At 36.5% G+C, this 18,821-nt stretch overlaps 1 protein-coding gene across 5 annotated transcripts in view; it reads left to right on the forward strand.

Annotated features, from left to right (window-relative positions):
- The window catches only part of IFTAP (intraflagellar transport associated protein), a 55,441-nt gene extending 36,936 nt beyond the window's left edge, over positions 1-18,505 (forward strand). For all 5 annotated transcript variants that reach the window (XM_069469836.1, XM_069469833.1, XM_069469838.1 and 2 more), the window contains 2 exons: positions 10,436-10,575; positions 18,295-18,505. In XM_069469836.1, the coding sequence (XP_069325937.1) occupies positions 10,436-10,575; positions 18,295-18,459 (305 nt within the window). In that variant the 3' untranslated portion in view covers positions 18,460-18,505. The remainder of the gene's footprint in view (positions 1-10,435; positions 10,576-18,294) is intronic.
- The last annotated feature ends 316 nt before the right edge of the window (positions 18,506-18,821 follow it).

Raw genomic sequence — 18,821 nt, forward strand, 5'->3', positions numbered from 1 at the left:
TAAAGTCAACTTCTTATTTCCTAGAAATGCAGTCTTATGAATTGAGGTTATTTTGAAGGGACACATAAAATATCAATCAGTCATAAAAAATCATAAGAATATCACAATTGATCACAAAAAGAACAAAGCAAAGAAAATCCAAATTTTTACTTTCAAAAAGTTTATTAAATATATAAATTAAACATGTTAATACTAAAGATTTATTGTCCATGTTTCTTCTGGGGCATTTTTCCACATGGTCCAGACTGGAAGAGGCTTAAGGCTAATCCATTGAGGTTTATATAGAAGACAACTTTTTTCCTTTCTTGGTTAATATTTCTATGTAAGTGTAGTTCCTTTCTTGCTCGAAGGACCTTTGAAATATATTCAAAATTAGGGTTTTTTTTTTTTTTTAACACTCATTCCTGATTTAATATGTAAGATCGCAAAGTCAGTGTTAAATTTTAAAGCAGGGGCAGCTTCCAAGGGGGTTTGGTTGTTGATGTTTAGCTATTGTTTCCAGTCTTTCGGTAGTCATAAACATGAATTATGGTCATTATTGTTGGGGAAGGATGGCTTATTTATAATCAGACAGAAATTAAAGTGACTGAATGTAGCTGGTTTGGAGATGATGGCAATCTGTACATCGGTTGTATAAGCCCCTGCTCTAGCTTCTTTGGCTGCTTGAATTTGAGATGCTTTGGTAATTGGAAGCATTTTTATTCTGCTTCCAAACATTACACTACTCCATGAAAGGATTGCTTCTCAAGCACACTATTAACCAGTAGACTTTGCAGATTCTTTAGTTACTTATTTGGTTTAAATGAGATCAGGGTTCTAAAGGAATCACATCCTCCAGAGAGAGGTTCTCTAACTTTAATATCCTAAGTGGCTCTAAATTTCTGTAATAAGAGCAGCACAAGGGCTCCAGTTGCATTAGAAGGGAGAGCTAAGGACTTGTCAGGAAGTTGCATTTGTAGAGCAAGCACACTGTCTTGGATTTTGGGTGATTTGGGGAGGGAAGCTTCTTAAAAATGCAGTTTCCTGGGTCCTGCTCCCAAGAGAGAATCTAATTCAGAAGATTTGGTGGCATCTAGTGATCTGCATTTTAACCAATACCCCAGGCAATTCTGATACAGTTCGTTTGAGGATGACATGTGGAGACAAATGGTTTTGGTCTGCAGGTAATGCATTTGCAATATAAAATCAATTTTATAAGAGGGCACAAAAGCACTTGTAATGGACATTTTTCTGATGGTTTAAATTTCTCACTTCTTGCCAGTAATGAGAGGTTTATATACTGACATAAACCGACACAGCCAACAAATATGATTTTTGTTATATCCATCTTTTAAGTTAGCTTTTTTTACCTTTTCCATTATTTTCACATTGCTTTCTTTAAATATTTTTTCAAGTTACATTTTTTTTCATTACCAGGTTTAGTTTTTTATGTTAAAAATTGAATAAAAACTTCTCACTAGTATGATTTTTCCAGAAATCAGATAACAGGCAGTCTTGCATTTGTATATTAAAAATTACTAAGACTGAACCAAGTCTCGGAGGACTTGAATGAACTAGTCAAGACTTTTCCACATGGAAAGTAATGTGCAAAGCCTAGGCTGAAAATCGACCCAGCCTTCAGTGATGTATTCTAATTACCAAAAAGGTCACCCAAGGCTTCAGAATTTTCATAATGCACAATCTGGGTCACTTGAAAAGAAAAAAGAAATTAAATAGTTTGTGCCAAGGTGAATTTTAGTCTGGGCCTGATTTGTATTACACTTCAGGAATGTGAGCAGAAGGCAAATATTTATATCAGATGGAAAATGTGACATTTTAAATAGTCAAGTTGCTTGTATAATTTTGGCAGCTGGAAGGTTTACTGATTAGATTCTGTTGTTATTGTTTAAGCAACACATTTGCCTGGGGCAACAAGAAAGTGGGTTGCATATTGTTTTTCTACCATTGACTTTATTGGTCCCCCCTTTTCACACTCATAAATATTCACCAAGATTCAGGAGCACAGTTTTTTTCCAATATTTGGTTTATCATTTGGGCAGCCCCTCAGGTGGAAAGAGTGGAGACTGTTTTTTAGCGAAGCCAACTCTGTGCAGTGGTATCGAGCCGTTGTCTGAGGGTAACATTTGCCACAGAGTTTGGTGCCCTGTGTTTATTTGACATTGAGTTAATCACTTTTTCCTCCTTTGAATTTCAGATAAGGTAGTTAACCTGGTGACTGTTGTGCCTCAGACAAGCTGGCACAATCTGTTATCCAGCGAAATTATCATTTGGATTAGCTATTAGTTGTTATGCTGAGGCCATTAGGAAGAATCTTCTGTTCATCTTTATTTTTTGCCTCATCAGTTGGCCCAACCTCTTCTCTGTCTGAGCAAGATTAGCTAAAGAGACCATTTTTTTCCTGAGGTCTTGTTAATCATACTGTCTCATACAAGACTCTTGGCCACTGGGTGCACTTAGTGGCTGATTGTGTTGAATGAGAATGGGCACTCATTCCTGCTCAAGGATTGGCAGCCTTGTTTGATTTTTATTTTCAAGTTCTCCACTATTATACTTCCGGTCACTTTTAGTCAATTAATTGACAAGTAACAATGAGAGCATCTGTCACTTTTTTTTTTTTTTTTTTTTGCTGGTCAAGTGGACTTTTTTTTTTTTTTTAAATTCTTTCTTCATCTGCAACTTGAAGCAGTTTTAGGCAGCCTCTAAATGACCACAGACTCTTATTCAATAAATATTTAACAACCGTGGCTGGCAAGTGCCTGGAATATAATGAAGAATAAAACAGACCAGGTTTCCACCCTTATGCAATTAATAATTTATCCAAAAAATCAGACATTAATCATATAATCACAAATATATTATTACATGTTTTTCTAGATCTCAGGAGAACATATGGCAGGGGAACTTAAATTTGTCTGTGGGATCAGAGAAAGCTCTCTGAGAGCCTGGGATCTAAAGGATGAGTAACCATTAACTAGATGAGGGGGTGGGGTGAGGAGCAGATAGGAGAGTATAGGAACAGTGTGTGTAAAGGTCCTGAGCTAGGAAAAAATGACACATTTCAGCTAACTTATAGTTTAGACATTTCATTTATTTTACACTTAGGACTGTTATGAATAATTCTTTCCTTGCTTCAGTGATCACTAAAAACATTGAAAGGGAAGAAAACCCTTGCTTCAAAATATTCCTCTATTTCCACTTCTATAATTTTTATATGTGCAAACATATTCATCTATTAAGGTCCAGCTGAAAAGTGATGTTTACTACAGAAACAGACCTGCTGCCCAGTCCTATGATTGAATGAGGAAACTTCCATTTCGTTCTCAAGAAGAGAACAGAATTGGGAAGACAGTTCTGCCCTTTCACCATCTCTTTGCCTGTTTCTCCCCAAGGGAAAAGGAAGCCTTCATTTAACTGAAGAGACCGGAAAAAGAAAACTAAGTGTATATGGACCAGCCTCTCTGTTTCTTCTTTTGGGTTCATGTTGTTTGGAAGTTGTGTGCCTTCTCTTTGTGCCTGCACCTCCTGATATTTTTAGCAAACACACTTTAGACAGGGCCCAGGCCTGCCTTATGCTGTAGTTTTCAACTTTAGGGACACACTGGAATTACCTGAGGAGTTTTAAAAAAATACTAATGCCCGATTCTCCTTTGGAGATTCTGTTTTAATGGTCTGATATGTGTGTCCTGGGAATCGGCACTTTTGAAAGCTCAAGTGATTCTAACGTGCAATTACGCTGAAAATCATCTTTAGAGGGAAGTCTGGAGACGTTACTGTCTGAGTCCCTGCTCTAAGGGCTCTAGAGACGTGAAACCCTGGATAGGTAAATGTCAGCTGTGCAGACTCTCTTAGTGGGATAGTCCAATGTCCAGACTTGGAGGGAAAGCCTGCTAAATAGGAAGCCCAATTGTGACTGCGGGACAAGCCCCATTTTCAAATTCACCTTTGCCAGTTATAAAGCTTATATTTTGATTCTTATCTTTCTGACTCATATACATTTTTCTTTTATTTTTGTGCTAGGAGAATAGAGGTATATGATTTATTTTGCTGTCAAATGCCCCATCCATGAAGTAAATCTTCCCTTGCTTCTGCTTAGATAGGCAGTAATCTTTTTTGCTATTGCACTTCTGCTTTTATTTATTCTGTATTTTTTTCTCAAAGTAGTTCTTGTGTCTCTTGTAAGCCACATATGGCTTTTATATATGCATTTATACAAATACACACACATTCTAAAATCTTTGTCTTTAATTGGAATGTCACAGTCCATTTACATTTAATGTAGTTGCTGACATATTTGGCTTTATTTATTTTTTTAATTTCAGCTCATTATGGGGGTACAAAAGTTCAGGTTATATGTATTGCCCATCCCCCCGAGTCTGAGCTTCAAGCGTGTCCATTCTCTAGACAGTGCACATAGCACTCATCATGTAGGTGTGCACCCATCCCCTCCCCCCCATCCCCCCCAGTCAGAACTTCAAGCGTGTCATATTTGGCTTTAAATGTATTATTTTACTATTTTGTTTTCTACTTTTCCTGGCAGTTCTATGTTCTTTTTTCTCTTGTTTCTTGATGATTTTGGATTAATCAAGTGTTATTATTTCATTGGCCCTTATTTTTGCTAGTTTTGTAATTATTTTCTTTCAGCATTTTACAGATATTATTACATTCTTTTCTGTTTGTCATTGGAAGCTCTTAAAAATCACATATCAATCTGATCATTATTCCTTTGATGATATATATGTTTTCTCCCTCATTTGGCTGCTTTTAAGATTCTTTTTCCTGTCTTTTTCAGTAATTTCACTATGATGTACCTTGGGGTTGTTTTATTTGTATTTATTTTGCTTGGGGTTTGTAGGGGTTCTTGTAAGTGCTGGGAAATTTCAGGTGTTATCTCTTCAAATATTACCTGTGCTCAGATCTTTTCGTCATGCCTCATATCTCTTTTGTTCTTTTCTGTATTTTCCATCACTATTTATTTATTTTTGTGCTTCAATCTGAATATTTTCTACTATGTATGTTCTAACTTACTAATCCTTTCCTGATTTATATCTAATCTGCTGTTAAGGTTATTAATATTTCAGTTATAGTTTTCAAAAGCAAACTGAAATATTTACTTGTATAGATTGCAGTTCTCTGCTGAAAACATTCACTTTTGTAATGTGTTTTTAAGCATATTAATCAGTTCTTTAAAGTTCATATCTCATAACTTCAATACCAGAGATCTCCTGTGGGTTCATTTATAGTATTAATTTCTCCTTTTATTCTGATGTCTTTGTATATCTGGTAATTTTTGTTTGAATGTTAAATGTATATGGAAATTGTTTAGGCTTTGGCTGATGTGATCTTCTAGAGAAGCTTTTCTTCAATGTTTTGCTAGCAGTTAGAGGAGGAATAGATCACCTTAATCTAATGTAGGATTGAGATGATTAAGGACTAGGTTTCTGCTTTGTGAGAGTTGTTCTACTTTTAGTTCTTGCTGACTCCGAGGGTGTAGCCCTTCAAGATAAATCATAGCCCCCCTTCTTGAGTCACTGAGCTCTAATATTTCTCTTCCCAGCAATGTGAACCTCTTGGTGGCTCTAAGTTTTTCAGCCTCTACTCCTTCTTAGGTTCTAAGCTTCTTAGCCTCTGCTTGCAAACCATGAGTTGAAAAGTAGCTTAGACTCTTAGGCTCAGTTCTCAGAGCTTTCCCTGGGATCTTGGTTCCTCAAGTCCTGGATTGCCCTGGTAGCTCTCCAATGCCTTTAAATAGTTGATTTTTATAATTTATCTAGCTTTTCTAGTTGTTCTTGGTGGGAGGGTTGGACTGATATTAGTTAGATGAGCAGACCTTTGAGGATGTAGTCTGAGAGCCCCTGGGAAACCCTGAGGTCTGCAGGTCAAGTGTATTGATGTTTGCATTGGTGTTGCAAAAGCAAGGATGGGTGAAGATGCTACTACCTTAGTGTGCATCAAGGTAGTGGCACCAACTTTTGTTAGCAGTCATAGTTTTTACTGTCATAATTTATAGTCAGAACAAATGCTGGTTTCCACTGAAAATATCCTTGAAGAGGTAGTAAAAATTATTAATTTTATTAAATCTTGATTTTTGAATATACCTCTTTTTAGTGATTTATGTGCCACAATAGTAAGTATTCATAAAGCACGTCTACTGCATACTGAAATACAATGGTTGTCTTGTGGAAAAATAAAATAATTATTATTATTGTAGTTTTTAACATTTTTTTATTTAGAGACAGGGTCTTGCTTTGTTGTCCAGGCTCATGCAGTGGCGTGAACACAGCTCACTGTAACCTCCAACTCCTAGGCTCAAGCTATCTTCCTGCCTCAGCCTCCCAAGTAGCTAGGATTATTTGTTCTACAGGTGCATGCCACCATGCCTGACTATTTTTTTAATTTTTTTGTAGAGACAAGGTCTTGCTCTGTTGCCCAGGCTGGTCTCAAACTCCTGACCTTAAGTGATCCTCCCACCTCAGCCTCTGAAAGCTCTGGGGTTACAGGTGTGAGCCAACACAGCTGGCCTTGGGTAATTTGAGTGGTGTGCTGAACTAATTTTTGTCTTTCATGGATCACCATTTTTATTTGAAAGAAATGACAGACTGACAAACTATATTTTTCAAAAATGAATGAAGTGAGCCTGTCTTTTCAAGGCAAACAACCAACAGTATTTGTTGCCAGTGATAAAACTGGCAATGGATCAAGTGAAAATCAGATTTCACTGTGAGCTTGATACCTTCTCAATATTTAAAGGCATTTCTGGCAAAATTGGTGATATTAACTTAATGTGATTTTTATATTGTATACTACATAACACAGTGAGCCAATATTTCCAAATGACCAATTCATGGTGTTTATATTTATGCATAGGAGAAAGATCCACTCAATGTGCAGGATAGATGAATGGATTTTAATTTAACAGTATGAAAAATTCACTGACGTGGTTTCAGATGGCTCATTGAAATCTTTAAAAATGGTATCATTTGTCAGGTTCTGTTACAGTATCAATGAAGAATATCTACAATTATATAAAATGACTATTAAAATACTCCTTCCCCTTTCCAACTACAGATCTGTGTGAGTCCAGATTTTCTTTTTTTACTTCAACTGAAACAGCATATTTTAAAAATTGACTGCAGAAGCAAATATAGAATCCAACTGTCTTCTGTTAAGCCAGACATTCAAATAGATAGGGAAAAATGTAAACTAATGCTTCTCTTCTTAATATTTTCTTTGTTTTTGAAAAATAGATTTTTCACAGAAATATTTATTTTAATATGCAATTGGATTATTTTTAATGATTCTAATACATAAATATTGGAATATTTGTCAGTTTGAGTTTCTAATATGATAAATGTTGGTAGATATAACCCATATAAACAAGAGCTCTCTGGGGTCTTCAACCATTTTTAAGAACAAGAACCACTAAGCTGGACTATCATAGCTGAAAGCTATGTTTAGAAGAGGCCTGGATGGCTAAAGCATTTCTTATCTATATCCTTTTTGGATATAGATGCCCAAACTTTCAGGAAATTTTGACCATTTTACATGGCAACAAATGAACAGGTTGGTTAATTTTATAAATATACCAGGCAGATTAAATATAATTGTAGCCTGAATTATCAGATGTCAGGTAGATTGCTCGCTTTTTAATGTTGTATAATAGTACATGGCTGTAGTCTTTAACTTGCTGATCACAGACTAAATATAGAAAGACAAATGGCATGAATAGAAAGTTTATAAATGTTAGAAATTCTTAATAGGTAATTGAGAAAGAAGAGATTAAAATGTTTCAACCAGTCTTGCCATCCAACCTCAAGATTCTTTTTTGAAAGTTGCCCTGACTCTATAGTGCATATCAGCCAAGATGGTGGCATTTAGTTAAGATGAAAACAAGGCCTTTGGTTGTTTTAGAAACAATAAGATCAGATTAAGTCTCTTAAAAGGACTTTCATTATGAATAGAAAGTCATATAGGAATTTCAGAATAGAATTTTATCAGTGAATATAACAATTTTTCCCCTGAGAGAATATGAGTGTTTATATAACCCACCCCTGATTGTAAAATGGCTAAAAGATAGCAGTAGTTTTCTTTATAACATATGCCTTATCAGACTGTTATTGTCCATATTAGTTTTACCTTTTTATAAATCTGTCATCTTTAGAGTTAGAGCCATTTAATTTTGTTCTTGATTAATTTCCTATCTCAAAGTCTTATTCCTGCAACAAGATTGAGTTTTTAAGGTTGAGGACTATACTTATTTTACATCATCCACAATGTCTTATTGGCAGGTAGACTATTGATCCTTGCTGTTCAGTTTAAAAGTTGAGACGAATAAAATTCATTTCTTATCTCCAAATGTTTTTTGAGAATTCACTATGTATAAGGTGCTGTGTTAGACACCAGTAGATATGTATTGGTACATTTTGCTTTTACACTGAAGAAACAAATGACAACAATTTAAGACTTGGAGAATACTGAGTCTTGTTTTGAAAGAATCGTTCGTTTGGCAGTAGAATTATTATGAAAGAAACCATTTTTTTGTTGTTGGAAATCCTACCTTCTTTGCAAGTAGATTAGGGAAGTGAAGGGTTTCAGTAAAGGAATTGTTGAGTTATCCTTCTCACTGCATGATATTGTCAGTCAGAATGATGATTTTAAATAGCCCAGAAAGCAGAATTGATTTTGATTTTGCATTTGAACTGCTTGCATTGGCAGCCAATGGGTCTGGTAGATAACGGTTTTTAACATTGAGAGGCCTAAACCTTTCTCTTCTTGTCCTTGTTATTGGTAGGCTCCTAACCATGCTTGTGTCAGTCCTAGGCTGTTACACGAGGCAGCTCAGTGAGGGAGTTTGGCTTTAAACTCATAAATAGGTACATTAGAAAGCCAGTCTTTCCACCAAACTTACTGAGCTTAAAATATTACTTCTCTGGGTATAAAATGTTTGGGAAACATACCTGATGCTGCCTAACCATGCTAATGTACTATAATAATGAAATTTCTTGGTCCTGAGTTTGAGTGTATAATCTGATTGAGTTAAATAAAATATGTGATAAAAATGCTTATTTAAAAGAAGTTTTTAATGTGACATTGTGGGCTCTGTAGACAGACTGCCCGGCTCTGCTCTTGCTAGCTGTGGGATCTTGAGTTTTATTTGAGGTTTAGTCTCTCTGCTTAGAGCTCATTGCCTGCAGAACAGGAAATTAGAAACCTCTTGAGAGGATTAGCTGAGTTAATGCATATAAAATGCCAGGCACGTAGTGTTGGCTATTATTATTGTTTTTATTTCTGCTAATTAATGAGATCATATTCTAAGATGTCAGTAGTTAATCATAGCAGAACTACCTTTTTCACCATCTTCCCTCTGCAATGCTGTTTCCAGGCTATCTGTGTTCTCTGTTACTGGAGTCTTAAGAATTTTGTAATTACATTTTTTATTAAGGGGATATTTACAGTGGTGAGAGATGCATTTCAAGTAAGTTTCAGTTTTGAATATCTACTCAGTTATCTCCCTATATATGCTGCCATTTGCGACAGCCAAGGCATGCCTGTTGTTAATTAATCACTTCCACTGAGAACTTAATTAGTGCCTTAATTAGGATCATCCTTGAGTAGTAGGCAGCCTCATCCTGAGCCAGCTGCAAGTTCTTGGCCAGCTCTAGCAAGCCCTTCTGGTCCTATGAAAACAGACTGAGGAGGAAACCTGTTGTGCTTCTATTTGGTTTTTTGTCCTCCTTAATGCAAGCTGTGGAAGATCATCAGTTGTCTGTGATGTATCCATGTCCTATGACACGTGCAAAAACAGGAGAACATACCACTTACACTGGATTGATCAGAAAACCAAGACTGGTTATTGAATTCTAGTGATTGTGCTAAACAAGCAGGAAACACGCTGTTGTTTGGAAATGTTGAAAATTAGACCATGCATTCTGAATATGACAGAGTATTTCATTTTTATGCTGAAAGTTAAAGTACTTCCCTTCTGGCATCATTGTTTTTTAATATATATTGCTTGAAATAGTACCATATTGTTACAGGATGAAATCAGCCCTCCATTTTCTTTCTCTTTACCCCCTCAGGAAAATATGGGAAAATGCTACAAAAGTAGCATCCTCTTGCCTTATTTTCCTATAAAAGTAGAAATTGGGTTAAGAGTGAAAGGCATGGTCAAGTTATTCCAAAAACAGTATTTTCTTCAGACCTTTTGGATTGACTGTAACTTTGCAACAATAAAATGAAAATAAAGTTACCAATGGTTTTTATTTTATAGAAATGGGAATCCCTTGAATCAAGTCCCCAAGTGAGAATAGACATTGTGAAATGGACCTACTTTGTATGAACATATTTGCTTCATTCTTTTGACTTTTAGGCTTTTAAATTATTTAGGTAAATTATAAAGTTGGTGAAAGGGTCAAATGAAATATTTTGTATCCGACAGATTTGCTGCTGCTTCCAGGAGAAGTGGAACAGGAGGTCAGCACCAGCATGCCTTCCTACAGTCCTTCTGTGGACCAGCCGCTCTCCCGTGCAGTGAAGCCAAAGCCCACCGTAACAGCCACAGAAAAACAAATGGAAGAGGTACTCCACGTGGAATTCAATCATTCTCGACATTGCCTTGATTTGTAAATTTGTCCTTTCAAAGAAATACTACCATACCCTTGTGCTTTTGTATTTTTCTCAGATTTGGGAAAAATGAGAGTTCAAGTTGCTTAATTGGTCCCTTTCACAGCCATCTATCTATAATGTGTATATTTCTTTTTAAACACACATAGAGCAATTATGTTTTTATGTGAAAACTATTTTTGTTTTATAATGTATGCCATGCTACAGGACAGTGCTACTTAGGGGCTACACAGTAGAAAGGACAGTTTTCTTATCTCTTCTAGTCTGAACTGGCTGTTTTTGTTTTTATTATTATTTCTAAGGTTCTATAAACTCTTTGTATTAGTTAAGGTAAGGCCAGGCTGCTTTAACAGCTCAATTATTATCCCAATAATGATTCAATGTCTGAAAGGAGATAGACGTTTATTTCTCTTATTTCACAGTCTGTAGAGAGCCCTTAAATGTGAGAAGGTGGCTCAGTTTTTTGGGGTCATCAGGGACCCAGGTTCCTTCTCTCTTGGATGTCCACTATCTCTTAGGACATTGTCTTCACCTGCATGTTCCAATTCCTATCACTGTCATGTGTGGAGGGTTAGGCGAGGACAGCATGAGGGCAGCATGTTCCCCAGAGGCTGAGAACTCAGGATCCCTCATTCTGCACACATTCCTTTGGTAACCACTTGGTCACGTATTCATGCTAGCTGCAAGGGAGGCCGAGAAATATCACCTACTCTTGTGCTTCAAAGGCAGGGAGAATGGAACCTCTTCGACACCTTTACCCTCCCAAATGCACAACTTGAAAGTCATCTTTTGCTATCATTTTGCAACTCTTTGATATATGCTTAACAAATGTGCACCAGTAGAAGCTGCTGGTGGTGCTGGGAATGACCTTTCTCACCCTCCTTGCTCAACATAAAGGGGGATTGGGGTTCTTTATTGTTGCTTCTTAACAAAATCCCTAGGGTTTTTCTGGACTATTTAATCATGAAGTACTAGTCTTATAACTGGAAGATATTCTGTTATGGAATCAGTCATTCAGTCAGAAATAATCCACACATTTCAATTTTAAATTGCCCTTTTCTCATAGTAGTTTTGTTCACTGACATCATGAAAGCATATCAGGATGCTTGCAGGCTTATATTAAACTCCCAAATTGTTTGGCAGATAAACTGGTAGGGACAGCCACTTTTCAGTATGCTTTTTGAATCATGTTAATAGATTGCTTTCTCTGAGTTGTAAGAAGCTAAAAAACAAGGCTGTTTCTAGCAGGAATCAGTTTCTTTTTAAGACTTGTTCATGTTCTTGACTTTACTTGTGACCGTCCAAGTTATTGGACCAGCCAGTGGATATGGCAGCTTGTACCTTCGTAGAAATACAATTATATTTCAGTACAGTTATATATATACTCTGGTACAATTATAGAAATTATTACATAGTGGTTTTAGTTAATGGGTTAAAAAATGCTGAATGATTTCTGGAATCTATCAAATAGCCAGTAAAATGCAAGTTAAGACCCCATATATGATTATGTCTTTAAAAGGAATATAAATAAAATTCTTACCAAAATTGTGAACTTTTTTTAATGTTGGAGTCAAAATGATATGAACAATTTTTGTGTTGGCAAGTTCATGAGCCATAGATGAATAACTTTTGCTGTTTTTTGAATATCCAGAGTAATATCTTGGTTGGGATTTTTATTTCTAATCATTATTTATTAGAGTAACTTTTCATCACTGTCTAGAATCATAATACAGATTGAGTATCCCTAATCAGAAAATTCAAAATCCAAGATGCTCCAAAATTTGAAACTTTTGAGCACCGACATGACACTCAAAGACAGTGCTCAGTGGAACTTTTCAGATTTCAGATTTTTGGATTAAGGATGCTCAACTGGTATGTGTTATGCAAATTTTCCAAAATCTGAAGAAATATGAAATCCAAAACACTTCTGCTCCCAAACACTTCTCATAAGAGATACTCAACCTGTACTGTACCAACTCTGCCTTGGTTTAATAGTATTAATCTTATTTTAAAGCACCCAATGCTAGTAAAAGAACATAATCATCAATTTCCAGAAAATATGTTCTAAAAGGGCTTACCCGAAGGCCATTTGGGGTAGACATGGTAGGTGCTTTCTGTGATTTCAGTCTGAAAAGATGAGGATGTTTTCTGGATGTTCTGACTGTCTCTTATTGGCTATTAAGAATCCATCAACTTTCTGATATGAATTGGACCAATTTAATTTTTTTCTTAATTTTTTTGGTATTTTTTTGCCTTTATTATTATTTTTAATTGACACATAATTATATATATTTATGGGATACACTGTGATATTTTGATACATGTATAGGTGTAATGTTCAAATCAGGGTCATTGGTATATCCGTCACCTCAAACAAGTATCATTTTCTTGTGTTGGCATTTTCCTCTAATTTTATTCCTGGCTTTATGCATTTTCCCCTTAGAGTCAAATATTTTCTAAGAAACTTTCACTTTCTATTTGTGAATAACTTCTTGCCTTGGTTGCTCTATTTTGAGGAATTTTTGAGGTTTTGAACAGCTTTATAGAGCAAAAAGAGTTCACATTAGAAGGATGAAAAATTGTGATTCCTCCCTCCCCCCAAAAAACTGTGGAAGAGGTCATAGAAGATCTCCTGTTTTTAATAGCAGATCTCCTGTTTTTCTACTTTGTAATGGGGCTCTAAAAATTTTCACCTATAAAGACAGTTTATTTACCATACTACTTTGTACAATAGCCCGCAGCTAAATGCTGCCATTATTGATTTGAGCATTAGTTCTCTTTTTTAATTTGCCTGTGTGGTACTATGAATGAAAATGATTCCTTCTTTAACTGTGTCTTGGTTAGAATAAGTCACATGAGCAATTTTAAGGAAACTCGAAGTTTTCTAATAGTGTTTAAATTTTATTCCCTGAGAGGCTACAAAAAAATTTCAATTAGATTTGAAATTATACACCTGAAATCCACATATTTCTCTCAGCTCCTTAGGCAAAAATAACAAGTTAATAACTTAATTCATAGACTTTTTGTTTAGCAACAGGGGATTTGGTGTTCCATTGCACAAATTCTTCACTGAAATAAATCAGAATTTCAGTTTGTAATCTCAACACCTTGGCATCTTATAGCTTAGCACCTGAAAATGAACCTAACTTTAAAGAAGAGAATTCCCAAAGTATGCCACAGCAGCCAATAGCTGGAATATACAAATAGATAAGCAATCTTACTGTATTTTAAAAGCTGCCATTTAGAAGATCACAGTGATATCTTCTGAATTGTACTGTACACCTAGTCTCACTTTGAATTACATGTGTGTCCCTTGTCTTCAAAGATTCTAAATTCACTCCTGAGTGTCTTCATAAGCTTACTTAATTAAAATGCAAAAAGTCAGAACTAGTGCCAAGCTTAGTGCCATGTGTATGGTAGACATACAATAAATATTTCTTAAATGAACAAGTAAATAAACAAAAAGCCTCATCAATTCCTGGGATTGATTTCTTGGTATATGGTAATAACATGGTTGGGGTTGTTCTCTCTTTTCTTCTCTGTTGGTTCACTCCCCTCAACATGTAAACATGTTCAAATCTCTCCCATCCATAACAAAATGAAACAAAACTAGGAAAAACAACCTTCCCTTCATCTTGAACCCGTCTTTGACTGCTGTCTATTCTTTTCTCTCTTTTTTCATCCAGACTTGACACGCTATTAGACTTGCCTGAATGATTTCAGAATGAAGTCACCAATTACTTTATAACTGCCAAATGCAGTGGCCACTTTTGAGTCTTCATTTTAGTGGATTTCTCTGCCATGTTTGATGCCATCGCTCTTCGCCTGACACCCTTGCTCCACTGGTTCTTCCCTTGACTGTTCTCCTCCGATTCTTTGTGTATTTCTCTAATTGTTCTTTCCCTGCCTCCTTCAACGGGTTTCTCTCCATCCATCCCTTATGAATTGGTATTCCTTAGGGTTTCATGCTTAACCTATGATTCTTTCCACTCTACATCCTTGGATCCGTTTTTTTTTTTTTTTTTTTTGAGACAGAGTCTCGCTTTGTTGCCCGGGCTAGAGTGAGTGCCGTGGCATCAGCCTAGCTCACAGCAACCTCAAACTCCTGGGCTTAAGCGATCCTCCTGCCTCAGCCTCCCGAGTGGCTGGGACAGGCATGCATCACCATGCCCAGCTAATTTTTTGTATATATATATTTTAGTTGGCCAGATAATTTCTTTCTATTTTTAGTAGAGACGGGGTCTCACTCTTCCTCAGGCTGGTCTCGAACTCCTGACCTCAAGCGATCCACCCACCTCGGCCTCCCAGAGTGCTAGGATTACAGGCGTGAGCCACCGCACCCGGCCTATTCTTGCTTTTCTATTTCAACACTTAACTGATTGCCAGGAACTTAATCTAACAGTAGCTGCTATTAATAAATCTTAGTTTTTAAGTGAAGAAATATACATCTTTAAGTATATGTTTATTCCTTTAAGTATATTATAAATGAATAACTCTTGTTATATTTATTGATTTGCTGAAAACTTTATTCCATGTTGTTGTTTGGGTTAATACCAAGTGACTGATGAAAAAAAATCATGCTCCATAACAGAGAATAATTTAAGTGTGTGAAAAAAAACTTAAAGGAAAGCAAGATATTTTTCCTTTAAGAACAAATTCATTCATTCATTCATTTCATTTGTTTCTATTTTTTTTTTTTTTTTTTTGGTGAGACAGGATCTTGCTCTGTCACCCGGGCTGGAGTGCAGTGGCATGACCATAGCTCACTGCAGCCTTAAACTCCTGAGCTCAAGCAATCCTCCTGCCTCAGCCTCCAGAGTAGTTAGCACTATGGGCATGCACTACCACATCTGGCTGATTTTTTATTTTTTGTATTTATGTTGCCCAAGTTGGTCTCAAACTCCTGGCCTCAAGTGAGCTTCCTGCCTCAGCCTTTTAAAGTGCTGGGATTAAGTGTGTAAGGCACCACGCCTGACCTAAACACAAATTTCTATTATCTGTAGTACCATAATGTTGACTACTATAGCCACAAAGTATATTGGGACCTCAGGGAAGAGAAGGAGTAAGAAAAGGCAATGGGTTGGGCCATACCTAGAAGAACTAACTTGGCCATGGGAGTTAGCCCTGATCAGAGAGTTTAGAAGGCCAAAATATTACACAAGCCTTACTTTATCTGAGTTGCCAAGACAAGGTGGGTATAAGTGGGGTTATGTGTAGGGAGGCTAGCAGGATTTTCTGCAGGGTGACAATACTCAATTAAGAGTAAGTTAAGCTTCTGCACTTCCCCCTTTATGCTTCCATTTCCCTTTTTTGCATTCCTCCATTGGAGAGCATGGCACATGATAAAAATCATTGGTTTACTTCTGTTTCTCCTTGAAGTTATGAAAACTTATGGACACAGATTTGCTGTGTTTGCTTTGTGTTCTTAGTGTCTAATACATAGTAAGTATTTATTGAGTGAACAAGTAAAGAGGAGGGAGGTGGGAATGTGAGGGGTACTTGTGTTGTGTATAGGGAGTGTGGGGGGCATGGTGAGGTGTCACTGAGATTTTAGCGCAGCAGGGGGATTTGTCTAATGTGAAATTATATTCTAGCCTCACTGGGAGGTAGGTGAAGCAAAGTGCCTAGTGAGAGAATGGCTGGTAAGGTCTAGGCAGGTTTTAGAGGCCTCAGGGTAGGATTCAAAGTCCTAGTGCAGTGGGCACATGTGGGTATGGGCAGCCTGAAGCTTGGTAGACATGTGATGATGGGGCATGAGAGGGCAGCAAAAGTCCCATCAGAGTGAATGTATTGGTAGAGATGGGGGCTCCTCTTCATACTTTGCCAGGATTGGTTAGAATTGGCTCAGGATGGGGTTGTGGCCAAGCCGCAGGCCTCAGTACTTACTGCTGAGTAGAGTTGGAGACAGCAAGGACGCTTATGTTCATTCCAGCAATGAACATCTTTTGTCATTCCATGTGTGTGTTTTCATTTGAGCTGGTCTTAGCAATATTGCCCCACTGTCACTTCCACTGTAGTAATAATAAATGCAATCTCAGAAAGTGATCGAAATGGCCACATCAGTCACTTTGTAGGCTGTTTCCGTTCTGTGTACAGCTGCCTTTTAAAAGATAGTCATGGTCTTACATTAGCCTTAAGTACATTTTTTATGGTAGGATATGGGAATTTTTCAGCTTATTCAGGAAAGGTCTTTTCTCCCAAGGAGCTATGAGTTGGCTTAGGAAAAAGTTCAAAGTTGATATTTGCTGGTGTTTTTGCAGAGCAGGTGAAGCTTTATCTGAAGCAGATTGCCTTGGATTCCAATTTTGCTTCTCTCCCTTACTGATTGTATAGCCTTGGGCAAGTTACTTAACCTTTGGGAACTTTGCAAGATGACTACTGGCAGGTTGTTTGAAGATTCTGCTAAGGCCCATATGGTTCCTAGTAGGGCTGGCACATGGTGGGAACTCACGCAGTGGCAGCTCTTATCATTACCTGTGTCAGGAAAGCACTCAGGTACTTTCTTTAATAAAGAGGAAATGAATGAGTGTCTGGGAATTTGTTCTCTGGCTGGTTTTACTAAGAAAGGATCATAAATGGCTGGGTGTTTGCTATTAGCACTACACTACAAGACATAACTTGTGAAACAGATCAGAGGTAACCATTTTTCTTGATTTCTTTTTCACCTTCAGTAACAACAGCAGTTAGTTTCTGAGCTATATGCTTCATTTTTACCAGCATTGCAAAAGCCACTAAATGAGATCATCTTCCATGCAAGAATATTTAAAGCTGATTATAGCTTTAGGACATTTTTTCATTCTTGCATAAACCATAGTTTTCAATTATTTCAGCATCACTATACATGTATATTGTAAAGCTACATAGAGGTGCTGGATGATTTCATTGTATCACACACCATTTGTTTTCGGAGAGGCTTTTTAGGCAGTGATGCAATGAGATTTAAGGCATTCTCTTTTGGTTTTTCAGAAAATATGCTTTTTATCTATCTTCCTTTAGGAAGTCTTTAAAACTCACAAAATATGAATAAGTAGGCACACAATTATTACAACTCTTTGCAGCTACTCTTACTTATAGATAAACTGTAATATATTTTAAATTCTTGGTAGGAAAAAAGGGACCCTGGATTTTTTGATTTAAACTGCGTGTTTTAATTTTTAGTGTTATTAGCCAGGAGTTGCAGGTATTATCTGAAGAAGTATATTTAGTGTAGGGTATTTTTATCTTTGATAATTATGTTTTATTAATATAGATCTTTTTCAGTAAATGGTAAAAATGTGTTTAAGGCTGATCAAAATCTTAAAGTCTATTTTCTTGCATTTATTTTAATATTACTCTTACTTTTTCCATATGCCTCTACCTTGACACTACGAGTGGTAAAAAATGTAATGAATATGTGCAAAGGGAGACTTTCTGATTCTTGCCTTGGGCAGAATTAGTTAATGATATTCACTCAGATACAGCATGGTACAAATGGGGCATATTAAGAGGCTTAAATTAGGTCAAATTGAATAATTGAATTTATTCCTTTACTTAAAAACAGCTTAATCAGCTGAGAGTGCTGAAGCCTAAAAAAAGTTTAATTAAATATTAATAGGGAGTTTATGTTTTCAACTTGCTTTATCTTCATTTACAATGATTATATATGTTTTTTTTCTCCTTTGTTACCTTTTATAGATACTTGGAGATGAAGTTCAACCCTTCTCACTTGATGAAGAATTTGATTATGACAATGTGATACTAACCCCCAAGTTCAGTCTTGCAGAGATAGAGACCATCAAAGAGCTATCCAAGCAAAAGGGAAAGAACACCAACACAGACTTAGAGGAACCCCATGACTGATTCACTAATGCATATTTGTGTTTATTTTTATTTTGTTCTTATGCAACATCAGAATAAAAGATAAACCTACTATAATTCCTCTTGTGGAAATTTACATGTGTGCATTCATTTGTGAGAGTTACCTATTATTAGGGAGATAGAGCAGCTAACAAGAACAAAGAGATTGCTGCCTTGATAGAATCCTCTCCTGTCATGTTGTTGCTGCGTCCTATGACTGGCTGGGGGAGATGGGAGTGGGAAATGGGAATAGGAAGCAACACCTACAAAGTGGACCTACTGAAGGGTCCACTTTGATGACAGTGAGGTGATATGGGGTACCATACCAAAGATCAGAAACATGATCCCACCTTCTTGGGGTGAAG

This window comes from Eulemur rufifrons, chromosome 6 (assembly GCF_041146395.1).
Source record: "Eulemur rufifrons isolate Redbay chromosome 6, OSU_ERuf_1, whole genome shotgun sequence".
Classification (NCBI taxonomy): domain Eukaryota; kingdom Metazoa; phylum Chordata; class Mammalia; order Primates; family Lemuridae; genus Eulemur; species Eulemur rufifrons.